The sequence below is a fragment of the Pleuronectes platessa genome, chromosome 1 (genome assembly GCF_947347685.1).
Source record: "Pleuronectes platessa chromosome 1, fPlePla1.1, whole genome shotgun sequence".
NCBI lineage: Eukaryota > Metazoa > Chordata > Actinopteri > Pleuronectiformes > Pleuronectidae > Pleuronectes > Pleuronectes platessa.
Genome location: NC_070626.1, coordinates 8,925,422 through 8,953,010, shown reverse-complemented (window position 1 = coordinate 8,953,010; position 27,589 = coordinate 8,925,422). Strand labels below are relative to the sequence as shown.

The 27,589-nt window shown below is 40.6% G+C and overlaps 1 protein-coding gene and 1 long non-coding RNA gene across 2 annotated transcripts in view; one reads left to right on the top strand and one right to left on the bottom strand.

Annotated features, from left to right (window-relative positions):
• The first annotated feature begins 935 nt into the window (after window positions 1–935).
• On the top strand, window positions 936–26,245 carry LOC128441516 (uncharacterized). The gene is made up of 3 exons (XR_008338748.1): window positions 936–1,064; window positions 12,913–12,979; window positions 25,974–26,245. It is a non-coding gene; the product is annotated as an uncharacterized LOC128441516 (long non-coding RNA).
• LOC128441500 (collagen and calcium-binding EGF domain-containing protein 1) overlaps window positions 17,165–27,589 on the bottom strand; it is a 32,715-nt gene continuing 22,290 nt past the window's right edge. Inside the window, exons 3-11 of the mRNA XM_053423771.1 lie at window positions 23,054–23,106; window positions 21,720–21,854; window positions 21,026–21,163; window positions 20,523–20,656; window positions 20,242–20,356; window positions 19,833–19,972; window positions 19,190–19,225; window positions 18,798–18,833; window positions 17,165–18,380 (exon numbers count right to left, since the gene is read on the bottom strand). Of these exons, the coding sequence (XP_053279746.1) occupies window positions 18,192–18,380; window positions 18,798–18,833; window positions 19,190–19,225; window positions 19,833–19,972; window positions 20,242–20,356; window positions 20,523–20,656; window positions 21,026–21,163; window positions 21,720–21,854; window positions 23,054–23,106 (976 nt within the window). The 3' untranslated portion in view covers window positions 17,165–18,191. The remainder of the gene's footprint in view (window positions 18,381–18,797; window positions 18,834–19,189; window positions 19,226–19,832; window positions 19,973–20,241; window positions 20,357–20,522; window positions 20,657–21,025; window positions 21,164–21,719; window positions 21,855–23,053; window positions 23,107–27,589) is intronic.

Sequence of the window (27,589 nt, the reverse complement as noted above, 5' to 3'; positions counted from 1 at the left end):
CAAATGTCCGAATTTTTGGGTGATGAGACCGACAGATGTGTGCTGGTTACAGACTCTCAACATATGAGATAGAAGTGTGTGCTTTGTTAAGGAAAATTAAATAAGCAGAAAATAAAGGGGAAAGATGGCTTCAGCTTAAAGAGATGGGATGCTTTCTTAGGGAGGATGAGCTGAGCTGAAAATGACAACAAGACAACTGCACTGCTCAGGCATCCATTAGTGTTACACTTGTACACTGAGCGTCTAGGGAGCAGGCACCTGTTTGAAGCAGAGAAACTCTCAACAATCGTGTGAACAAGAATAGCAGCAATAAGCATTACAATTATATATTTATGTCCTTACACTATTTATATATTCATCTATTCATTAGATTATTTAATTAATCACAACCCGTCCCGCTGTTAGTGATTCCTTGGCTGCTCTTCCCCCTGATTTCAACCAACTGCCTTACTGTTGGTATATTTTATGTGTGAGCTACTGAATAATGGAATTTCTTCTAGGGCATGAAATGAGTATTTTCCTATCTTCATTAATCTAGAATTAGAATTACAATACCGGGACTTTTCTGAACCTGATAGCACCATGTTACTGGTGGAGACTAAGGCTCCAAACTTCCGCTCTTTGAGTCCACAACCACCATCAAGCTGATACAACCACCACCATATTTAAGCTGCGGTATAATTATACTTGCGACTGCATCATAATAAAGAAAGAGTAGTATAAATGAAGGTGGTCTGGACTCTCCTCTCTTGTTACCGATCTTACATTGTGACAGAGAGTTCAGCTTTTTAAGGAGATGAGAGAAGCCCCTGTGAATGTCAGTGATTATAGCCAGCTGTGAACAGACCCACTGATAATGTATGATAATGGTTTCTTCCTAGGCCCAACTCGTTTCCATGTCGCCCACGGGTGCACCACACAGCCCCAGCCACACAGCTACCAGAAGTGAGCTGCACATTGTACTTTGTCCGCTTCACTGTGGTCTATGCTCTGATTGACTAAAAATAATTTTTACTGGTGAACACTACCAGGTTTGGTCTGGAGAACATAGTGTAAGGACTCATGTGAGTATTGCGTGTCAAACTGTGTATATTGACTTTAGTACGTGTTTGCAAAATAATTTAAATTTTTACATTTTCTGGTTTCATTGTCTCTTTAGTGTAACATAAACATTTTCCCTAACTTTCTATGGATATAATCCTATTCTTCTCAAATGTTGAATTTTAACAATAACGTAACATACAATGTAACAGTTTGAAGTTACTACAATACATAGTAGATCTTAGTGAATAAGAGAGCTGGCCACATTTATCTCAGTGTCCACATTTTCTGTCCTCTACATTCAAGGAATCTCTGGTGTACAGGGTGTAAGAATCCGACAAGAAAGATTGGCAGAGATGAATAATTCCCTTGCGTGAGGAAGCTCTAGTTATGCAGGTACACGTGGAGCACTGAGGCGGTTGTGTGCCAAGCTTTATCTCCTTAATCAGTTCTCTTTGCCACCAGTTAATCATTTGTGCATGCCAGGGCTCAGACACACTGGATTCATTACACGCAGTGGGAGAACAGGGGCAGGATGATGACACCATGCCTGATAATGCTGACTTAGCCGCTGGACAGTGGCGTAATGTACAGTTGCCGGCCCCATTTTCGTAACTGTGGGAATAGAGTTGAATGTGTGCATAGTGGAGCAAATGTGGACCTCTTTGTCTCAACGTGCTCTTTTTATGACAATAAGTGAATAAAAACACACAAAAAAACTTTTGAAGGATGATACATGTGGCCTTTAGGTTTGTGTGTGTTGCAAGGATCTGTGGATGTGTGTTTGTGCAGTTTCACATATTATTTTAGATCAGGAGAAGTGATCTTATATGTACAATGCACTTAAATGTAATGCAGTCCAGACAGAAGCAGATAGAAGGTGAGGAGGTAACGTAACTCCGCTGGTTGCTGTCCCGGCATGTGTGATAAGTAAAGGCAGTAATCCAGCAGCTTGCTAGCTCTCAGACCCTCACGCAGCAGGAGATTAAACATGTTGATCATGATACAGGAATGTTAAAGGATAAATCTGGTATTTTTAAACCTGGGCTCCCGGTTCCTCGTCTTTTACTTCTCAGGTTTTATTAGGGACAAAATTGGGAACATGTGCAATATTGAGAGAGAGAGAGAGTGAGAGAGAGAGAGAGAGAGAGAGAGAGAGAGAGAGAGAGAGAGAGAGAGAGAGAGAGAGAGAGAGAGAGAGAGAGAGCACTATAACCAGCAACTGAGAAATGGTTGCGTTATAATCCCATGAAGCATTTTTCTGTGTCAAGTACTGATGCCAGGTCAACAACATCAATAACTTTTCCTAATAGCATTAGCTGCGCTCCGTCTGCAGCAGTTTTTTTTTCCTGCATGAATAAAATACTTTGGTGAAGGATTTCTTCTCCTTTTTTCCAAAACCGGTCTTCATCCTGTTCAGTATAGTCAAAATAGTCATCAAGGTGCAGTGTAACAATTAAATGTGTTTCTAATCTGAAAACGGTCATCTGTGAGAGCTTTGTGTCCTGGGTCACTGTGCCACCACAAAATGAACAAACATGAACCTTTTTTTTCACGATGTATTAGACCATTATGGAATAGGCTTCTCTCAGCAAGCACTTTTACATTAAGCAAGTATTACTTACGTTTACTTGAGAACAAAATTTAATTCGGTATTTTTACGGACTTTTATTTGAGTACATTTTGTATGTTTATCTGTACTTTTACTTCCCCTTTACTTTTACCCATTAACAGGTACAGACCCATGGAAAATTAAGGTTTAAAAATACAGGAGTTATTCATGAGGAACTGCCACACCTGACATGTATATGTCGCAATACTCGTCTGTGTGTGTGTGTGTGTGTGTGTGATGGTCTATGTAGATATGTGTGGAGGTATAGATACGTGTAAAAAGCAGACCTGAGTGTGTTTGACACCGATGGGTGTAACCGTGCTTAAATAAATTTTGCTCTTCGCCAGGCAGCCCTGCTTGTCATCCACCCCTCTCTGGGATGTGAACATCTCCTAGTCATCGAAACAAAGAAATATTCTTCTTGCCTACTTTTAAGCTCCTCCTCCAAATTCACTCCTTGTACGTCTATACTCTGCAGGCCTTCTCCATTCAAGCGAATGTGCTTCACAGAAACTTATGAATGATATGGAAATCCTGTGTGATAAGTTGTATCCGTCTTATAGTTTAGATTGGGGGAAGAGAAGATCATCACTCGAGGAAAGGCTGCTTATGTCATTTTTACGTGTGGTGACAGGCGAAGAGTTCACACAGTCTAATCTCCAGTGCCACATCAAATGAAGTTACAAATAGATCTGCCAACAGCCCATTACCCTGCCAGTCAAGTGAGAAATTATTGTGATTTGATCTCAAGCCAGTTCTCAACTTTCAAATATAATTTATGAGCAATCATAATTGTAGCAGTTACAAAAAAAAAAAAAAGTTTTCTGCCTGGCCTCAGGTGAATGTACTGTAGCGTTTTACTGTCGGACTCAGTGCCTCTGATGTTTTTGATGATAATGTTTTCTGCTCACTGACACAATCTGGATACCTCTACAAACTCCCTGCTGCATTAAAAAAGTACAATATGTCATCTAAACCCATACATGTTGTACATGTAGCTTTGTTCAAAGATCATTTGTCATTCAATCAATGCTTTCTTTGTCATGTTAACCATTTAAATCGTGAAGAGGTTCTAGTATCAGCTGTTGTGTGTCATTTGATGTGTCAAATAAACACTAGACCTTTTGTTGACCCAGTGCTGACATCAGCTGAAAAGGTGAATACTATAGCCGCTGTGATAGTGAGATAAGTAGAGAAGTCACAAGCTTCAGCCTGTGTAAATATTTGCTCGGGGTCAAGAATGGGTTTCCTGTTTTGATGCGAGCTCCTGGACGGCTCTGGCAAACTGGACCTTTTTTCAAACTATGACCTTAATCGGACAATATGAGCCATGTGGCCTTAATGCAGTTTCCTTTGGAAATGGAGAGGTTGTTCATTTAAGAGCATTACCCAGTTCTGTGCTGGTGCATATGTATCCTCATATTTGCAGTGACTTTGTATTAAATCTCATCACATGGCTGAGTAGATGGTGCAGATGGTTTTGTCCGTCTTTTTCCTTAGATGTTGTACTAAATGTGAGTTTATGCCTGTGCTTACAAATGAAAAACTATTTTTATTCTTTCTTTGTTTTGCTGTGTTTTGTTGCATGTCAATATTCTCATTGTTTTATCTGTGCTCTGCTGCAAGCCAAATTTGAACTTGAACTTAATCAAACAAATTACATTCACAATTAAGATTCCCGGCTCACATTGCAGCCATGACATCATATCCTTTATATACTGAGGACAGTCTCTGTGACCTGTGAGCTCAATCTCTGCGTGTGATCGCACCACAAGTAGCAAACGTTGTTTCCCACATGATTATAATTAGTGTCTATAGTCTCAGTGACTGCACTTTCTGTCACGCCACAATGACACAACATGACCCAGTGTGTAATAGTCCAACCAACAATCACACAGCACATCCAACTATAGTATGGAGCGACAAAGTGACTGTACACGTAGACATAACACAATCATGTGTGAGTTACAGTAAAGTGTTCGACTGAAACCTGCAAGACTCCTTTCCTAAAAGGCCAGCGATTGTTTCAAAGGATAACATCGGCTCTTCCGTGTTTCCTGGGAAAATACTGGAAACCTCCCTTTAAATTTGTATCCACATATTACAACAAATCATTTCCAGTAAAAATGGCTTGTATATGTGTAAACCCCCAGAGGATCGGAGACCGGTAATTGCAGGATGACACAGTGAAAAACTACTTTCGGTCAGTCATCTTTCTCAATAGTAGAAAATATTTGTTTGCAATTCCCTACCTTAACTTTCCCCCTACCTACATACATATATACGAAAACAAACTGATCTGAGCACAAAAAAAGAGTTAAACGCTGAAACTACATCAAGCCTGCAGTCACTGATCATGCATCCGTTGATCTTTTGAATGGAAAAGTCCTGACATGGGCCACTTAAGTCCTTCTTGTGTCCCAGGATAAAATGGATGTGAGCCTAAAGTGTACCACATGTAAAATAGCAAATGTTGCTCAAATATCCTCAAACCAATGTGGGCCTTTTTCTGGCATGCACGCGGTTATCTAGGCAAGTTGTAAGCTGGATGTGAACCTAATGTGTGGCTCACGTGGAACACGGTGAATATGGCCCAAATTGCAAATATGGGATACCTTTGGTTGACATGCAGGCTTACTTGTGGCCCAGATCTGGCAATCAGGTTTCTCTGCATTGTCCCTGTCAAAAAAACTAACTATATAAGTTGATAAAATAAAGGCCAAGACAACTGTTAGGAGTTATCCTTGAAATAATTTCAAATATTTGTGATTGTAATTCAAAATATCTGTAAATATAGTGAGGTTAGTGAGGGCAATACAGGAAAGTCATAAGGAGGAATTATGTAAAAGCATAGGTGTGGCACCAACTATGTCCTTGCTAAGCATACGCCTCAGTTTCTTGTATATGCACAAAGACATGTGAGTCAATGTGTAGGTATGCCATTTCACCGTCCAGTTGCCACAGTGTAACTCATACGTACACTTTCAAGCAATCGGAACAAATGCTCCCCACTTGCAAACAGCACTTTGATATCAGGGAAACAGGTAACTTATGAAGAGAGGTGGTAGCGGCTGCAACAAAAGCTCTGTAAAATGTAGTATGATAACTTGCATAGAGACTAATGATCTGGTTAACAAAGATATGTCGACCTGGTAAAATGCACAATATATTATGTCCGTGTTTTTATTTTGATCAAAGCAAAATAAATTAAGCATCGAACAGAACAGTCGACTTGTAATTTCGGTGTTCCAAGCGCCGCAGTGAGCATGTAAACAATCGTAGAGCCACTCCCAGGAACAGATGAATGAAAAAGCTTTTTGTGAATGACAGCAGCAGCTTGACAAAGTGTTCTCTCTGTCTGTCATTCAGGATCTTTCGCACTGTTTACAAGCTGTTTTATTTGGCAGTTGTAGGGCAGAGGAGAACTCTGCCAGTAAAGACATGGGAGCTGTTTACCATTGTTATTGTCTTAACCACTCGAGTAGGTTAATTCAGTTCAACTGGTTCTCCTTGCACAAGGAACGATAAAACAATGTACTCACAGGTTTGGTAATGTTGGTCTGGATCCTCGCAGGTACAATGTAGGAACAAATAAATAGATAACTCTCCATTTTGCTTCCTCACTGATGACCAGAAGACAATAAAGATTGGGACCACTTTGAAATATGGCCTTTGATTAACAATGTAATTATTTTTGTTTGAAAGGATCTGTGTGTAAGATATAGGTGAAATGGATCTATTGGCAGAAATTAAATATAAAACAAGCCTAATGATGTTTTCACTGGTGTGTAATCATCAACATTATTTGAGTTGTTGTTTTCTTTACTCTTGAATGGGCCCTTTATATTAAAACATTTAATATTTACATTGGGAGCGGGGGCCGCCATGTTTTTATGAGAAATGGCTACCAGAGGTTCTCCTTCATGATTGGAAGGGGAGGGTGAGGGGAGGGGTATTTAGCTGCAACATGCAACTTCACCACTAGGTGTCACGAAATTCTACACAGTGGACCTTTAATCAGGTACCAATGAAATACTTGGTGATTCTTACTGGCACTCTGGTAAATATTCTGGAGTTAAGTATTATACTATACTTTGACGGATGCACACTCAATATACTATACTATGCTATAGTACACTGTAGAAAAAATATAAAATAAAGCACCATATTAAGAGTACTTTTGTAGTTACCCGGGGAACAAAACTGCAGTTTGGGGATAATTGTGATTGGAATGACAATGTATTAAAAAGGATAATAATCCTGGGAGAGGAAAGGTGACGTGTAACTGTAAGGTACTGACATCATCTCTTCATGTCAGTGTTGAGGTCATTGCCCAAATAAGCCAATGAATAATCTCATGCATGACTTTACATTCTACATATTGACATTGTCCAACATGCTGAATTACAACGTCTCCTTTCTTTAGTCTTTGGCAGTCTGTCAAAGACTTGTGCCCACATTTTTTTTCTGATTTTTCGACCACAGTCATTTTCCGAACTGTATACAACTACTATAGCAGTCTTTTCCTTGCGTTTATCCATGTGAATTCACCTGGCCAATGCTAAGTGTTTGCATGTTTGCTACGCAGTGGAGAGTGACTGGTGCAACAAAAACACTATCTCTTATGGGCCTGCCTGCAATAAAAACCACCAGTTGTACTCAGTGGAGCTGGAGGCACTGCAGACCAGACTGAACCCAGATCTCGTGTTGCATTAAAAAAAACTAATTGTAACATACTTGATTGAACAAGTCGTGTTTATATGGTGTAATTATCAGACGAGGGAAGCAAAACAAGCAAAGTAAAATCAATTTTCGCTGCAGAAAATGTACTAAAAGTTGATTGAGCCTGACAGATGATGTGTCCAGCTGTGACAGTCCAATGTGTGATATGATGGTAAGAATCAAATATATTAAAGTATTGTCTGCCCCGACCAACTGAATGTATGAATATCACATATTAAAGAGGTGACAACCTTGCCAGAATCCAGTGCCCATTCCCGACATGCCCCACTTCCTGCCAAGAATGTAAACATACAGCTCTGACTTTCAACACCCAGTTAATGAATGTATTGCTAAAGCAACCTTAGTATACGCCGGTAAATCCCACACTTCAACCACCTCTGTCCAAACTGAAATATCTCAACACCTAATGAATGTGAATATGAAATTAGCTACAGCTATTACTACTCATATGTTCAGTATCTACAATCAAACATAGGTCATCAATCACACAGGTAAATAATACATAAATACATCTTTATTTTTTTTTAACCTATGTCTGATGACCTATATTTGACTTTATAATGTTGATCTTGATGTTTTTAGTGGCCTCTGCCCCTCTCATAGTGGCGTGCTCTGTCCCTCATGTGGGAGTATAGGACAGTGTTGTCCATCTCTGCTCTGATTGGTCCAGCCTGAGAGTTAATTGTTTACCAGTCATGCACATTCCAAACACGTGAGTGATGAATGTGTCTGCATCTATACGTACCGCCTCATTCTGCATTTGATGGATGGTGATTCGATACCGCCTGATGAAAATGTCTGGTAGATCGAAAAGATGCTCAATTAAAATTGTTTGAAGCTATTAGCACAGTCTGTGAACCTTTTGTTTGATTCTTGCCGTCAGTAAATCTTTGTTTCCTGTGTCTAAGTACATCCTCACATGGCCACTGGCGTGTCTGTAAACGCTAATTTCACCGTCTTCTTTGCAAATCTGAGGCCACTGTCCCACAAATATGTGTCATCCGTGACATAACAACAACAATGAAAGCGGTCAGCCTCTATTGGCCTGTTAATACTGGGTACAAGGTGTTCTTGAATCATCCCATCTGGTTCGTCAACTGGGACTCATTTGCCTTGGTTCACCTTGACAGAAGATTCAGGTTCCAAGAACATGGTACCCAGAACAGACGAGTAACAGAGACCTGGAATATTTCAAAGGTGAAAAGGACCAGATTTTACATTATTCAGGGGACAGGACAGCGACAATTGTCTATTTCCTCGCAACGAAAACAAAAAACGTATTATAATTATCACCTTCACTGCATGAGTCAACAGCAAGTGTGTATGAATCACAGTTATGCAACAGAGATGATTAATGTATCCTGTTGCTGTCAATGGCATTCATGTTTTGTACTTAACCCTCAGTCACTGCTCTACACCTCATTGTGGCTAATCGCAGTATAACTGTAAGCACAAATCAAAAATACCATTGAGAGCTGCGCCAGGCTTATTATATAGTCATGTTTTATTAACAAACATGACCCAGCAGGCACTCCTCTGTTTTACCTTAATAGACAAATAGGAAAGGCATGATCTCTCTCTTTCAATGTGTGTGTGTTTGTTTGTGTGTTAACTTTTGAGTATGTGTGAAACCATGTATGAATAAGAAAAGAAAGAAAGACAGAAATGAAACATTATTCTTTAAACAACCTCTTCAGTGTCACTGTAGCAAAACCATTAAGATCTAAAAGACCAGCAACATTAATTACTTTTATATGCTTGGATTAATTTCATTAGTCATAGGTTTCACAGAGCAAACTGTCAAGGGGATGCCAATGTGCCCCCAGAAAGAATCCATCAAGACAGACTCGAGGAAGTGCACCCACAGCCTGTTAATGTAGCCTGTTTACACGATGGCCTGTAAATCAAAACATCTTTCTAACTGTCACAAAACATTTTTATAAGAGGACAGTATCCTGCAGGACTATTCACAGATGAAAAGCTCCACCTTCAGTATGCACACGTGTTGATAGATGAACATCAGCACCCAAGCACAGGCACCAACATACAAACATCTACCTACCTACCCACCCAATGAAAGACCTACCTACCAATGTACCCATCTACCCACCCACCTAGCTACCTACCTGCTACTTACCTACTTACCCAATGAATGACCTACCAACTTACCTACCTACCAACCTACCTATACATTTAAATGAAACTGAAGGTGTTTGGTGTTGAGTTCTTTATTGGCTCTTATATTGTTGGTATTTTGTTCTCATTAAACATTTCAGTGTTAATCACGTGGTAGCGCTGCTTTTTGTCTCCAAGGACCTGTCATATTTTTATTCACATCTTCATTATTGCATGTTTTAATTATTGTGTCAGTAAGGCAAGTTTAGTGAAAATTTAAACAAGATAGGAAGTCCTAGATTAACCCGAAGGCAAGTCTCTGCAAGTTGATTCATAAGAAAACCACTGCCTGGCAGGTAAAAGAAGCCGTCAACAACCTTTAACACTACTGCATAACAAGAGGGAGCATTGGCAGTATGGATAAATAACGATTCAAAGAGAGGCAGGGGAGTCGTTTCGTAATGCTACTAGTGACTGCACATTGGTTGCCAAGTTCAAATTGAATTATCAGCCTGTCTTCCAAAAGGAGGCCACTTGGAACTTCCATTATTATAGATACCCATATCATGCCAAAAATCCCAGCTTGCTGGAGCCAAAAACAACAGTCAGGGACGTTGCGCTGTGTGTGGGGGGTCTGTATATATGTGTGTGTGTGTGTGTGTGTTTTGTGTCCATTTGTCCGCACTGTCAGCAGGATGAATGACGGTGGATGTATCAGTTTTGACAATCAAGGTGATTTCTATTTGAGATTGAACGCTTCAGGTGTCTTAAACAGATAATTTGTTTTGCCTCCATGTGTGCGATGGGTTGATTTAGGGATTTGTCAGCATGCCACTGCAGTTATCTAGCTGTGGTTTGGCCCAAGCACATCAACACGTCCTCAAATTCACAGAACAACTAACTGGGAAGAACACAGAAGATTAACTGCCATTGCAAAGCGAAACACTGTTGACAGGAGATGTTACAACTTGCATTTGTTTTGAAGAATGTGAAGACTGTAGGAACAGACGTCATCAAAGCAACATTGCTATTTTCATAATCATAAAACAAGCCAGCGTAAAATACTCCTATTATGTTGCTGACAGCAAAATGACTGACAGACTGCAAAGAGTGGCTGCGGCTGTGGGAAAACTGTTGATCTCTAAACATTAATCAGTGTTCATCATGTGCACAAGACACTGGTGACATTGTGAAATAGGCTAATAGATGTTTTTGATGGATTGAAGTGGAAGAGAAGCAAGTTTCCATTTAACTAATTGCAGATAGGTGATATGTGCAAAAATTGGCTATGTATTCCTGCATCCAACAAAAACAAGTTCAGAGTGTAAATGTGAGGGTAAAGGCCTCCCTCAGCTACCTTCTGATTGGATTAAGTAACAATCTGTCTATACAACCGAGTCACAGTCACTCCTCTATCCTGGGACTGACCTTGCAGCAAAGGTCACATATGACAAAGTTAGTGCAAGGGACAAGATGTTTGGCAGAAAGCTGAAAGTTTCCATTTCTAGTTTGACCAATCACGTTTGAGCAGGCTTTAGTTGGTTTGGTAGTCCATGTAAGGCGAGCAAGGGAGGCTGGACCATTAGAGATTAGCCAAAATGTTGCATGGATCTAAAACATTTACAGAAAACATCAGTTTTTGTGTTTTGTGTAAACAGAACTAATCGGATAGTTAAAAGTGTACGACAAACAGAGTCTTGGACTGGTTTTCTACACCAGGAGCCCTAAAACATTGTCTGTTGTCCCCAGAGGCTAATTCGTTGTCAGACACTAGCTCATATGGCCTCTGAGCTTGGCTAATCATGAAACTGTTTGGTTAGCTTAAATGCCTGCATGTTGTGTCCGGAAACATGTTAACAATAGTAAATAGCAGTCTAATGGCCCATGAAATCAAAACAATTGTTAAAAGTCACTAAAGCTGTTTGTGCAGCAGAGGGCAACAGCAGACTTCATGTCTGTGCAGCTTTTTTAGGATGCAAGCCTGGTTCTTCTCATAACTGAGTAGTGTCCCTACTGTTTTGAGGAAGGCTGTCCTGGGACCTAATTTGTTTTAACACCCTCAATAAGGGCCCTGAGGGCCTATTGTAAACTTTTGACCAGGTTCAGACATTGAATAACTCCTCCACAGTTTTGTTGAATGGATTGCTGCTCACATGACAAACGTGCATCTGTCAACGTGTAACTGAAATACATGCACGTTAACACCTGTCATTGAGAATATGTATGCCTCTGAGCCTTCAAAAAGAAGAAAAGCAAGGTGTAAACGTGCTGCTGCCACGGGCCAGGTCAGGAGGTCTAAATTGATGAAGCTGTTGTCCTCACGCAAGCATGCAACTCTTTAACCAGAGGCAACGCTCTCCTTCTTCCCAAAAGACAAGAGACCTGTGGACTTGCTCATCCGGTTTTTTCACACTCTTGGCTCTGCTACGCGCATGAAAACAGCTTGTTAATGACAGAGGAAGCCAAGGTGTATAAAGACCAAGTGCCTCGGGCAAGGGGAGTTTACACAGCGTGTTGCCATTAATCCGCCCTCTCAGATTCTTCTTTCCTATTCTGCCATAACGATGCCAATCAAGTGCAACTGTCCTGTGAAGCAAAGTGAAACCTCTTGGCAATTCTTTGCTATGCATTATTAAACTTATATGGTATAGTACTTATGTTAAATCTGGAGAATCAAGTCATACGTGTTATTCACATGATATATAAATCTGGCTTTTCAAACTGTGAGAAAATGTGGGAAGCTTGCGGTTTGGCAGCCACAACCACACACATTTTTACATTGAAACAATGTGTCTTTTAACTATTTGTTTGCACACTGAGCTTCAATGAGCTTCAGAGGGACATGCAAAGAAATCCTCCAAGGCACCACCAATGACACTGGGGCGGCTAAGTTCAGCCACCGCTGGTCAGGTCTTGACTGATGTATCAATGCTTCTGACAGAGTCTCATCTAGTAGCTTCTTGAAGAGACACCTGCAGGACAACAGATAATACATACTGATCATGGGATTGGTGGCATGCTTTTGACACAGCTAATAAGGCCATTACTCATCAGACGAGCTCATATTCTCAGGCCTCTTAGCCGCTCCATTATGAGCAGAGTGACAGAAGTTAGCCTACAATCGGAAGAGGGTGTGCCCAGAGACACGGACTGGAAGAGGAACAGGCTTCAGAGAGTAAACTAGGATTCTCAGTACTCTGCCTCAGGCATGTAACTCAGATTTAAGAATGAGTTAGCGTGTCAAGATAGCGTGTCTCGCAGCAGACCACGCCTGCACCTGTCAGGTGTTCTGCTGCATGCCTGTGTTTCGTGCGGGAGATCATGTGTGTGTGTGCGAGGCTGCATGTTAGATAGTAAGACATGTTTTCATATGTGTGTGCTTCTTTTCTTGTTGCACGCAGCTGCATACCCCAGTGATGATGGACACCTGTGATTTACCTAACGCCCGCGATGGCTGCGGACCCTCAGGTATTTACAAAAGATGTGGAGAGCTTCCCCTGCTGGGCCAGGCAACTTCCTCGCCCTTTTGCTGACTCATTAAATCTGACTACATACACGTTTAGGTTGTCACCTCTGAATATTACAATAGCCGATTATCACAATATCTTTAGTTTTCCAATCTTAGTCATGGAGTCAGACTGAAGCTGCACCAACCAGTACTGTCTGCAGCTGTTGTTAGTTGCTGGTTTTCCTTATGTAACTTGAACTTGTTATAGTACATGTATGTTACATATATTACACATATATTCAATGATAAAATTATTTGGCCTACACATTATAATTTGATCCTTTATAATGCAAAAAATATTAATTACTGCAGCTTTGAACGTGTACAATATGTAACTTCAGCTGCTATGGGTCTCTCAATCAGGACAAAGACCTGTTTGATGATGAGGATTTGTTGTCTTCACCACCATTGCGGATGAAAATCTACCTTATGTGACTCGGGCACAAATAATGTTTGCTGATGAGGTAATATATTAAATGTTACTCAGCAAATAATAGGGATCCATTCAAGCGACAAATTCAAATAGTGGAAGGAAAAAGCCGCTGACTGGCTATTTGGCTAATTGGCTAGCAGTGTGATATTCCTTTGTCATACTTTGTTTGCTACGAAGGTTACAGCAGAAATGGCCAGAGCTAATATGACTCAAATAAAAGTCAAACAAAATAACACACAAACTAAACTTCACTACTGTTGAGGTCCTATAACTTAAAGTGTAAAATGAGCGCAGGTCAATGGGTGATTGGCGAGGTGTGTGTTTCCTCGGCGACAGGCCACTGCTGCAAACTGAGCATAGTGGAAACCTTGCCTACCTAAATTTGGACAAAGTACGCTTTAAAAAGACATATTAATGAGAATTATTTAATATTTTCCCAAAGCCCACAGAATGTTGCTGTTAAGGCTTTCAGGGGGTCTCAAGTGTCAATCAAGCAGTCACGTAGACGTCCTGAGACCCCCTGTATATAGTAAAATAGTAGATTTTAACTGTAACATTGTTATGTGTGTTGGACCTTTGATGAGTGGGAACCTGACCTTGATGTGCCTGATACATTTGTGGTATTTCCTCGAAAGATCAGCACAATTTCCATCTATCTTTTCTTTCTCTCACTAGGCGTTGCCTTCACGTATTACAAAGAAACGATTGATGATAAACTTGCAGCTCTGCTGACTTGCTACTGAAGCCTGCAATCATTCTGAAAACAATTTTGATAATTCTCACGTAGGCTCACATATGACAGGATAACCAATAGTACTGTGAGGCTTTAATATAACAGTGCCAGGAGCTTTCAGGAAGCCCACACATAGATATTAACATGACCTCATCTGATTTTGAGCATTAAGTGAAGAGGAATGATCAACCAGTGTTTATAGAAAAACTAAATCATTATTGTACAATGTAGACATTTTCAAGATTATTTTTGAATATGATTATATTTTTTATGCGTATTATATAATTAACAGTAGTGAAATGACAGGACAGCCACATTTTAAATGTGTTTTCTAAGGAAGGCAAGAATTACTTTGTAATTCGGCAAAAAGTATAACTGACTTGAACGGCTTGAAATAGATTACATTGTTATTGTGGCGTAAAAAATATATACAAATATACATTTAAAAATATCACTACGGTAGATTATCTATAACAATCTATTACACAGGTTCTCAGTGTCAATTTTGTGTGTTGATTATATTTAGTAGCTTACTACTGCTGACAACAGTTCTCACCTGGAATCAATAAATGTAAATCCCATAATTTGTACTATGGGTGATTCATAGTATATTTTAAATTTGCTCTTTTACAGTAATAATAACTGGTGCACAGTGAGATGGAGAAAAATAAACAATGCACATTAACTGAAAGCAGCCCAAAAAGACTCAGACACAGATCAGCAGAGGAGCCCATAACAACTGCATTAATTGAGCTGAGTGTGTACTTAAATGCCCTCAATTGTATTTCCGATAACACTACAGTACACACACACACCCACTCACAGACACGCTAACTCGTTCGCTCCCATAAGCTGCTTCCCACATAAACACACACGCACACACACACAGTGAGGCCCAGACTGTTTGAAGTGACAGCCCTGTCGTGCATGAGGTGTATTTATGGTTGGCCATTGTGTGCCAGTGCGGAAATTCCCCTCATACTCGGAAATATCTGGCCAAATTTGATCTGTTGTGTGTTTATTCTCATCTGAAGATGCCAGCAAATAGTTGCACAACTCTGCTCGCAGTGCAACATCAGTGAGGCTTGTAACTGACAGTCACAGATATGATCATATGAGGAGCAAAACGAAAATACATCTACATTAACTCTATAGATAATAAAAGACAATGACTCTTACAAGCTGACGTGAGATATTAGTTCTACGTGTGCGGTACGTCTGCCTCACTGACAGTAAGACAGCCCCTGCTCTGAGTGCTGATCTGATAATGAACAGCTACTTTGACGCGGGTGAACTTTTTGCTTCCACTTGGACTCTGGTGACCTCCTCTCTGCTGTCCCCTACAGGCTGAGCGCAGCGCCTCCAGTTGCATGACAAGTGGTGAAGGAAATAAGATAATCTCTTTCTCTCACTGACATGGTTCTTAAATTGTTTCATGTTGTTTTTCCTGATCCTGGTTGCCCTGGCAACGACTGCACTGTGAGCAGTGACCGCACGACAGGGGGCGGAGCTGTTAGGTGAGAAGCCTGTCAAGTAAAACACAGACACACACACATACACTTACAGACACACACACACACACACACACACACACACACACAGTTTCGCTGAGATCTGTGCGTCAGGATCAAAGAATCAAAGGCATCAGAAAGGCCAGAGAGAGTGAACTCAGCCACAGCAGATCAAACATGTGTGTGTGTTCTCCTTTTCTGAACACCCTCTGCTTGGTGGTGGGTACGAGCCCAGACAGGCCCACTTCAGAAAGCCCGCGGCCTATAATTATCCCTCCAGCTGTTTATGCCCAGGCATTTGACCTGTGATCTCTGACCTCTGATTCTTACACCTATAATGACACCTAGCCACGCTACAGTCCCACAGTTAGTGGCAGTCAAATGAGGAGGGGGCATGAGCCTCGCACATAAATGCTAGGATGATTTACTTATTTTCTATAAGTTGCATGATTGGGATGCATTGGATATTTTTAGGATGTTTTATGGATAGTTACTATAATTACTCATAAGGGAAATAGTGCTGTGAGAACACTTACCTTGCTTGTGTTCAGAGAGATTAACTTTAGAAGGGGGGATTATCTGTGTATTAGTTCCCTCTGCTGGTGGCACTGAGTAAAAAATCATTTAGGTAACAGGGATAAGGTAGAACAGCTCGTGGTTGAGAACTCTACACAAATTCTGCATCAGGGCTTATCAACAGCACATTGTTGCTCATCCACTCGTCTTGGGTTTTGAATCCGTTCAGATTTTGTGGATCTGTTGCCCGCTTTTGATATTCAAGGTTTGATTTCTCATTCTGCTTTGAAAAAGAAGAGAATCCAGCAGTTATCATCTGAAACGGGCAGCTAAGTTGGCTCTGACTACATGTTTATAACTCAGCTCCTCTGAGGCTGAGTAATGACATTAAATCTCCTTTATTGTACAGACGCCTGCTTTCAGTCTTCATGCAAAGCTTGTTTAATTGGTGCAGATGATAACTTCATATTTCATTGACATGAGTCGTAGAAATCTTCGCTTGATGATGCAAATAATCACATTTCCCTAAAACGTTGAACTGCTACTATGTCTCTCTCTTTGTAAATATAATTTCCTAGAAAAAGCATCTAGTACAGCTACAAACATTAATTACATCCGCCGAGGACGTTATGTTTTCATCTGCATTTTTTTGTTTGTTATTCAGCGGTATTACCTACTGGACAGATTATCAGGGAAGATGCCATTAGATTTTGGTGTAGATTAAGATCAGGGGGGATACAGGATTTTTATTTTTTATTTGAACCAATTAAAAATCTGGATCATGTGAATTTATTTCATGAGAAGTCTGCTGGGCCTTGGTGGAGGTATGCTCTCTACTGACATTCTAGTTTTTGATGCAATAACTAGATCTTAAATCTTGATCATTTGCAATTTGACGATCAACGTAACATAATAACTCTGAACATTATGAATAAAAATCCACATTAAACAGTTAAAATCTATATTAGGCAAAACCTTTATTGAGCAATGGGTTGATCCTTCTTGGCAGCTGCTGCTTCACAGTAAGAAACTTTAAAGTTGCCTTCCTTCTTCATGTCGAACATGTTTCTGACAAACTACTGACAGAAAGATGTGTACAGTATGGAAACATGGAAACCAAATTCCATGAAACTTTTCCTTTTAGACAATTTCAGTTATTGTATGTTCATTCATTATAGTTTTAAAGCTTTTTTTGTGTCTTTTTCATAAGAAGCAGATTCTGCTTATGTGAACAAGTCACAAGATTGACTCTGTTGTATATGTGACATTTATATTATTTTTAAATGAATGTATTGCTCCATTAAATGTTTCTTTAATCATACTTGAATTGAGATGTTAATGGCATTATCAACATTACATCAGGCGTTACTGTTACTGTCAACATTACGGTTGTCTGCATTGAGTTTGTGTCTGAAGTCTGTGCCTCGGAGTGGAAAGTATCTCTGACTCGAGGGCTGAATGCTTCAGTTAGGTGCAGGGGAGGCTCAGGGCGCGGGTCCTGGGTCTTTGTACCAGTGCCCTGCAGGCACACTGTCAGCGGCTGCACAGCTTCCACGGACAGACTCAGGAACAGGAAGAGATGTAGACGATAAAGTTCATCGTTTGAAGTGGTTCAGCTCAGAGGCACAGCTCAGAGACTCAGACATGAAGGCTCACACTGTCTTTCTCACTCTATGTCCCGCACGCAATTCCCTCACTCACACATATGAGCATATGAGCGGCAGCGAGGAGACTCACTCGCTTGCAGAGAGAATGCGTTTTATTTCGTAATCCTTGGATCTCCCCGTGTTACAGACTGTGGCAACGTTGAGGGTGTAACCGCTGAGGCTCCCTGCCCACTTCATCCCAGCTGTGATTTTAAGAATTATTTACATTTTGGCTCTTTGACCACCAATGTCCTTTATCAGTGAAGAAAAGAGTCAAGTTTGGGGATTTTGTTGCTGGGCTTTTGTAACCGCTACTGAGACCGAGGTCAAAGGTCAAGTATTGACCGTCAGATCTCCTTGGCCTGAGCCCCAATCTACAAAATCCACATCCCCGCTGGACTGAGGAGGACTGTCCAGAGAGATGCCTCGCCGCTCGCCAAACACCTTCTCCTGCAGTTCAATGATGTCATTACGGATGTCCGCCATCATCAGCAGCAGGAAGTCAAAGGAGCCGGGAGGTCCCTGGAGACAGACGGGAAGTTCAGGAATCGAAGCCGCACATTTTCAAAAAAATTATTTTTTCTTTTAGAGGTTTAGAAGTACAATATATAGGAGTAGTAACAATGATAATAATTTAAACAATAGAGCACAGAACAAGGTGCTTCACAATGAGAAAACAAATGGTTAAAATAAAGAAAGAAGATAATAAATAATAGTAATATTAATGATAAAAATAGAGATAGGAAACCAAGATACCTTCTGAGAAAATATGTTTTAGGCGCGCCTTAAAAGAAGACTGTCTCAGACAGCCTTATCTACTCAGGCAATTTATTCCAGAGTCTTGAAGCCCTGATGGCAGACACACTGTCCCTCCTAGTTTTCTAACTAGATTCAGAAAGTAAAATATGAATACATGTTTTTACTACAGCATAAACTCACAGGTGGGCCTCTCAGACCTGGAACTCCTCTTTCACCCTGTAGATGACAAACAGCACAAATTATCCCTAGTTCAACATGAAGAGCTTCCCAAGAGCCAGAACCATTCAAATACTTTCAGGACACAAGCACACATATTAAACTATATTATTATATATTGTCCTGAACACAGTTACTCAGGTTCAATTGAACGTCAGTATATATTTGCAGCAATTGTCAATGAATCCTCTGGAAGGGAAGAAGCAAACAGGACAAAGTTACTTTAGATATAGAGACACTAAATGATGCATGTTAAAATGACTTCTGACACTAGATGGCAACAGTGGAGCTTGCACAGACACACGGAGAGACAAGAAGTCCAACACATGTAGAAAATAAAACTTTGTTATAATGACCTTTAATCCATCTCTTCCTGCTGCTCCAGGTGGTCCCTGTAGAAATGACAGGAATGAGGACATGGGTAATAAGCTGTGACAGTGGCTCAATGAGGAGAAATGAGCCGTCATGCTGCAGACTAATAAGTACACTTGTTTACACATTCATGTATGATGTTACACGTGTAGAGCCGTGGATGTGTTTGTAATTAGAGCAACATTTGTTCATGCCCATTATTATAAAGTCATTATTATGGCATATGGGATGACTTCACACACATAAAATGAGCTTTTCCAGAGGTTTTACAATTATAAAACCTTTATGGTTTACAAATTCATAATAGTTGTATTTGACCTTGTTGGCTGTTTGATTTAGTTACAGATGCTTCTTTGAAAATGGCTGTTTACAGACAAAATGGTTTTTGGGCTGTAAGGAATTTGTTTTCAGTTTGTACTGCAACTGCAGCTGGTTACAAAGCAGGTAGGAGAATGCAATGAGTAATCTACCTGGTGACAATATGATTTTAGTGTTGGGTAAATCTCTCAAAAATGATTATATACAATTATAATTTGACATATTGTATTAAAGAGGTTTTGGGGAGATTTGTCTTTATGTCACTTTGAGAGTGTGAACTAAGTCTTGTTACAACTCATTCCTTCTTACCACTGCCCCTCTGCGGCCTCTTTTGATATGTTTCAAATCAGGCTCTGGACCCATGGGGCCCATGTCCCCTCGAGGACCCAGAGGGCCAAGCGGGCCCCTGTCCCCTGGGTCGCCTTGCTTTCCTGGTTCACCTGGGTGTCCTGGTGAGGACAGGTGGTTAAAGAGATAAGTAGGGAGGAAACTTTAGATAATTATTAAAATAACAGCAATGTCATAATAGAAAACCGTAATATCTTCTTGGATGGGTCATATGTTACACTGCTCACATTAAAACTTTGGTTTTTCGAAATCAATAGTCTAAAGGAGACTAAAGCTCTGTAAAGTGGATTAACCAGTAACTCTCCCTCTTCATACTTCGGGACCAGTAGATTTGATTCTGTGTCTCCTATTACTGTTATCCTAACCTTACCTGGGACCCCAGGAGCTCCTGGAGGACCGGGTAGACCAGGATGACAAGGACTATCAGGACTTTTTCCTGCCCTCCCCAGAGACGGCTTGTCACTTCTGTTAGCCAGGCCTGGCACCTGCAAACATAAAAAATGTTATAAATAAACTTTAGATAGATGGATAGATGAATAGATGAATAGATGAATAGATGAATAGATAGATGTTTAAGGACGGTCTGCTCTGTCTTTACTGGTCAAAAGTGGGAAACATAGATTAAATATTGCTCTAAAGTGAACATGTTACCTGGTTCGGTGACTGCGTGTTGCCCAGTCTCAGTTTCAGCTGCAGCAAACTGTTTTTCATGTTCATAAAATCCTGACAGGTGAATGAACAAGAACCAGCACTCATCAAGGTGTCTGACTTCCCAGATGAGCTCACTGCAAGACAAAACATTCACATAAAACTATATTTACATACAAATTCAGGAAGGGCAACAAATGCTCTTCTTTAAAAGTCACTGCTTAACAATTACACTGAAAAAATATAAATTGGTAGTTGTCATTATGAGCTGATCAATTAACATCTTCGTTTTGACATGTAACAGTTTGACATCTAGTTATGCTTAAACAATATTTTACTGACTTTAAGCAGGTGGAAGGAAAAAACGAATAAATAAGCTCACAATTTGCAAGAATTTTATCCATATTATCTTGTATCAGCCAAACACCTTCACAGATCAAAGAACCATAATGCTGGATCCTGACTCGGTTTCCTATCCAGACTTATTAATCCCAACAAGAACTTACAGTTGTGTACAGGGATGCAGGAGCGTTGGTCCGGGGCCAGTATGTAGCCACTGCGACAGCGACACAGGAAGCTTCCCGCTGTGTTCACACAGTCGTGGTCACACACACTGCTGCCTGGGTGCTCACACTCATCAATGTCTGCATGAGATGATCCATCCAATTAAAATCCAGTCGTTGTTATGATATAAATACTATTCATTCATTGACACAAATTGAAATGACAGACAGGCAGAAAGAGAGCAAGCATCTTTTCATGTGGAACTCAGTTGTAATCCTCCCTTGGACATTCAGTAGGTGCAGGAATATTTTATTGTATATATCTTAGGAGCTGATAAACCCTAGAGCAATAAGAGCCTTGCTGAGACATCACATAGTATGACTGCAGGTCAATAGCATTTACATAATGTAAATACAGGGTGCAGATTTGGAAGGAAATCTGCTGATTTGCTTTATGCTGCATCAAACAGGAGAAGGCCACTGTTTCACAGCTATGGAAAATCAATGTGTGTTGATGCTATTTGAAGAAACACCTATGAGGTTATTCTTTTGAAGAATGTCCACTTAATCTTTGTTTTAAGTTTAAAAAAGCCCTGTGGGGTGCTGGGATAAGTGAGACATACTCTCTCTACCACACCAGTAGTAGACATGGCAGTCAGGATCATTAACTGAGAGATGGGTGTGGTGCAGTACTGACCCAGACAGTAAGGGGATTTGTGGCTGCGGTGTCTTTCCCGGTCAAAGCGATAGCCGGGGTAACACGTGCAGACAACTCGTCCAAAGTTGTCAGTGCACTGCTGCTCGCAGGGCGATGCATCACACATGTCTACACCTACAGAGACAGAGAGAAAAGGGAGAGTGTGCGTGAACTAAGTATTATAAAGTTATTCAGGATCAAATCATAACTGTAATCCCCTGCAACTGCTTTTTTATTACCACCTCCTTACATTCAGAAAGTTCCACATTAACATGGAAACTGACCAATACAGCCTCTACTGTGCTTTGGTGAAGAGACATATTGACGTGTCAGAGTAGAAACAGCACAAGTGTAAATAACTAAATGAAATGTTCATTTCAGCAGCTTCAGGTGCTGGTTTCTGGGTCATTCTCACATAGTCCTGGCTCACAGGGACACTCACGCTTCCATAATAAAACAAAGCCATTGTTTAGGTGCTTTTCTTATAATGACACATTATAAAAAAACCTCTGTTAACTGCTACCTTTGACGAGTTTATTGTCACAGGACTGTAATTTGTTTTTCTCAACTATGAAATGCTTTCCACATGTCTGTACCCAAATCTTTATAGGGGGAAGTTTTACAATGGTTTCTGTCTCTCAATCATATAGCCAACATGTATGGTTTGAAATAGGACTATTAGAATGATTTAAGCGTTTAATTATTGGTTGATTAAAAGAAAACGAAAAATAGTCTTGCATCATAAAACATTCAATTCATTCATGAATCCAGGGCCTCGATTAAAGCCTCGGACTATAGTTATTTTGAAATCAAACGGAAAACACATATTTAAAATATTTGTTTTTATTGTATGTGAGCCTATTTATACTGTATACTGAAAAAATGCTTTGTGGTTTAACCGTTTTTACTTTATACTAGAAGCATCAGCTGACGCTCTTTGAACATCCAGCTTAAACAAGGTGGGGTACAGTGCCTTCTAGTGGTCAGAGTAAGTCACTGTTACTCTGTATTGGCATGTTCACAGTTGATCATGGAAAGTCCAATGATCACAATAACAAGATGCTTTTATATCGATGACCAGAACACCATGTAGCAGCTGTTTGTGTCAAAACTATGGGAGATTATTTTTTGGCTCAGTGAATCGCGGAAATGTGCAAGGGCTCCTTAAACATAATTACTTCAAACTGACAAAGATCAGTCCTAAGAACAAAAACATTATCTCTGTAGATACACATGGACCAATTTTTTTCATATCGTATTGCAGACTGTTGTAATCAACCACTGTCAGATTAAGAGCATATGAAGTCAAGAGTCACTGTGTATGGTTTACCTACTTTCAGGTATGCACTGGCCCATCACAAACCTGAAACCTTCACAGCATTTCTTCCTGAAAAAAAAGAGAGAGTGTATTCAGATGTTTGTAGCGCCATTTTCTTTCAGTGTTTGTAAATATGCTTAGATTAGAGTTAGAGGAGGAGATTGATATCACTCTCTGACCAGTTGGGAGGCTCGGAACAGTTGATCTGGCTCAGGTAAGACAAGTAACATCCAGCAACTCGAAAGCTTACTAATCAATAATGCTACTGATAATTATATCATTATTTGTATAATACCTTTCAAAACAGCCATTAAAAGTGGTAACACAAATTCATAACCCCAAAGACAGCACACACAATAATCCATTAAAACATTCAAATCAAAGACAGCAAATTATATAATACAATATATTTAAAATCAATGACAAAAGAATAGCATAGGTAACAGAAACATAATAATAATTAATGGTGATTTGAATGATTGTTTACATTTTTCTGTAGTTGCAGTTTAAACTGAACTTGTTCTAATTTCTCTTCTGGTTCCCGGCACAGTATTTGCTCTCTGACCAAATAAACAAGAAAGTAACTATCAGTAAAAGTTATTAGTTACTGCTTTTGTGATGTAACACATTGGTGGATGTATTTTTATTTTTCAAGTACAGAATTGTGCAACAAAAACTGGGCAATGATTCCTCCCAGAATTGATTCATGGTGTTTGGCAGCAACACTTATCCAACCATCCCACAACAATTCACCACATGTTACACACATCACAGATGGAAAAACAGAGAGGAAATGGCTCAGAAACTGGAGCGGCACAGCCACGCAACAAATATCACACACACACTCTCAGACAGACAGACACACAAACATGCACAAGAAATGCAAATGTCCTAAAAATGGCATGCTGTTACGGGAGGGTGATGTAGCATGCTGCCTCATTCACGGCCCCCTCGAGGCAACTAGTTGCTTTTATTCTCCTCCAGCCTCCATGCATCGAAACCCTAAATCACTCTATGATCCCTCCTCCTCCTGCTGAATGAAAAATAACCTGTAAAATGTCGAGCTTGGCCTAAACTGATGAGATCCAGATGAGAGCTGCTTTAATCTGCAGCCTGTTAGCTGAGAGTGTTGAGAAAGGGCAGCGCACGGAGCTGAGGTGCAGACAGGAGGGTGAAGACTGAGACGAACACCGTCAGTCTGTCAGTCAGATGATCAATCAATCAATCCATCAGTCATCTAGCAAGGGGATAATGAGTTGCAGATGCAGGTCTTTCCTGCGGAGGTGCTCCTTACGCTCATACCTTTGCTGCCACATTGATGTGTCAGCAGTATCAGCCATGATGTGGTGTCTCTTTGTTTCTTTGTCAATGACATCATCAAACTGAGAGTTGTAGCATAGACAGGTAGACGGGGCACAGGCAGCCACAGCACATCAGTGGCCCAACACTTGATCTAAACTAGCTACACACATTGTGATGAACTGATTTTAACAACAGGGAAAATTAGCATTGATGTCACATCAGCATCCCCATTAAAAGCATGTGCTTTATTGTGAGATGATCTAATTACATGTTGGGTGGATTAAGTTTTTTGAGGAACAGAGATTGATTTCCTGGCAATCCCAGTATAAATGTGTTGCAGCTGAGCATTCTTGAGAACAGTTAGGCCATGAGAGACATGTGACAAATGTGGACTGATGTCTGTTTTCTTCTAATGATCAACAAATGATCCTGTAAGAAAGTGGAACCAGCTTTAAAGCAATGATTGGTAAAGAGTGTGAACTTTAGGGGACTGTTGCTGTTTCTTTTCATTTGACAAGGTGCATCACTATGAACTCTTACAGGAGAGACTGAAAATGTCGCTCCTTCCTCCTTTTCTTGAGACATCTTTACTGTCCATCTTTAGGTGTGGCTGTTCACAACAGTTATGAACACATTGGGCCTTGTAAGTAGTCACGCTTCATCCTGTATCAATTAAATCTTCTTTTTTTAGCATGACCTAACCCTGTGCTCTACGGCCATGCTAGGTCTTATAACAGTCCCTCCTGAGTCCCAATTATATCTCCAAATAAACAAAATAGTCCTGGTGGCACAAAGTCAGAGGATCATCAAAGTCAGCTTCCCTTGAGCACCATGACCATCCATCCAGTAGAGAAATTTCAGTCCAGATGTTTCCATCCCACAAGCTAAGCTGCTAGTGTGGCTTACAATCCTGCACACTGCTGCAGAGGGTAACAGCCTTTAGTATTTAAAGAACAGAAGATCCACGTACATCGACAGGTCAGTCAGTCAGAAATGCGGCGGCCTCAGCAGCTCTCCCCTGGGTGTCCCTGAAGGGCATGGGAGGACGAGCGGACGAGGGTGAAGGGAGAAGTGACCCGTGTGTTTTTGTTTTGGAATGTGAAAGTATGTTGGTCAGATAGGCAACAGGCCCGGTCAACATGACACTAAAACACACACCATTACACCCAGTGAATCTAGAATGTGTGTGTGCTAGCACATTGTAGATTGAAAATGCCATCAACCTGCCTTCAAAAACCCAAAACTATGTAGCTGTGTGTGTGTGTGTGAGTGTGTGTGTGTGTGTGTGTCTGTGTGTTTGTGTGTGTGTGTGTGTGTGTGTGTGTGCGTGTGTGTGTCAGGGAGTCTGTGTGAGGGCTGGGACAGCTTCCAGTAATTTGGTACAGCCTTTTAATGTCAGTCATGGTTTATTAGTGAGAGCGATGCATGACGCTAGCAAGCTCCCTCACCTCCTCTCTCCTTTTTCATGTCCTCTCTGTGCACTTTGCTTCACTCGCCGTACACTGTGCATCTGATTTGAAAACATGTCGATTCATATTCAGGTCGTCCTATTGACCCCTTGTTTTACTGCGGATGTCATTGGTTCACAGTTTGTTGACATAATCTCTGTCCTTCTCTCGCTCTCTTCTCCGCAGACGGACATGTTGTCGGCCTCAGTGTTGCCCCCTGTCCATGAAACTCCACGAGGTGTTGGCCATTTCCATCTTTATTTCGTTCACAGGGATAGTTTTCTGTCCTCTGAAGGTTTGCTGAGGCCAAAAAGCTGCAAGCCGCAAACAGCCGTGTTTACACTAAACAGGGGTATCTATCTGCAAGGCTTCAAATGTCGACCCCCCCCCACGATCAAAAGTTCTTCTTTTATTTACAAATGCTGTCAATAAAATTTTGCAGAGGGAGAACAAATCTCACTACCTGAGGAATTTCACTTTATGTTGCGTTTAATGCACTTTACAGATGTGTACATGTTCCACAGGGGACAAATTGCTAGGACATTGATATCTTGTTATTTCCCTAATCACCATCTACACACCAGGACACATTGTTAAAATACAGGTAGCGTTGTGAGAATGTTAGAATGTCGATATGAGCATTTTGCCTATAAACTGATGGACCACACATCTTAACTTCCTCCCACAGCCTTTAAATGAAGACAAAAAATCCAAAATAGGACTGTTGCCATTTTTGAGGTGCTGCCGATACCACGCTCGACCAATCACTAGTCAGTCTCAGCTTTCAATCATGATGTTTCACTACACTTTTATAGCAACAAATAACAAAAACAATCTTTGGAAAGAAATGCATTTTGTATTCTGCTTAAATTTTTAGAAAGGTCCATGTTCCATCAACTAACATGGAGGAAGCCGGATTCATGACCTAAACTGCATCAAGCCACCAGGGGGCAATCAAGATGTTTTGGCTTCACCTTTTGCCTCACAGAGATGCATAGCTGTAAAGTCTTGGTAATACAGTGACCATTCCAAATTTGTCTTAAAATCTGAGGATTTTGACCAAAATAACACAGTTCACAGTTCAGACATGTAACAGGATAATTATCTCTTATGTTGTTGGCAGTTTATCTGTTTTTTTTCTGTTCAGCTCATGTCAGCTATGGTTCAGACTAAAAGTGCTACTTTTTAATAGGCTGTCCCACTCTATCGACTTTTCTGGCTTCGTAAGTCCACATTAAAATCCATGTGTGTAGTAATTTGCACATTTCAGTGCTGATTAGCTGCAGACTTAGATAATGCATGATGATAGAAAGGTTTGGACAGGGGTTGAACGGCCCGTCTTGGCTTTGGCTAACACTCTGTCAGTGTGGATATCACAAAATGTGACAGCTGGCTGCTGTTTTTGACAGCTCCTGTACCCAGTGTAATAGATTATAATTTACAAAGAAGTGGAAATGTTTTGGACTTTACTGATCCACTACAAAGGCCTTGATTGACACTGATGTAGAGCCTGATGGGGACTTCAATAAAACTTTAGCAACCAGTGAATGGTCTTTTTCGTACCACTGCCGAAATTATTAAAAAAATGTTAACAGTGGAATGACTCGGAATCTTATTGCTGTTCAAAAGAAATAAAGAAGACGATACAAAGGATCCTTACATGGACCCATTAATCAAAGCATCATATACCTCAACCCTGCTCATCCTCCTCTCTGAACATACGGTACCAATTTTCACCAACCAGTCAATTGTTGTGCTGGTGGATGACCAAGCAGCTTCCTGCTCATTCAGGGGTGCAGGCA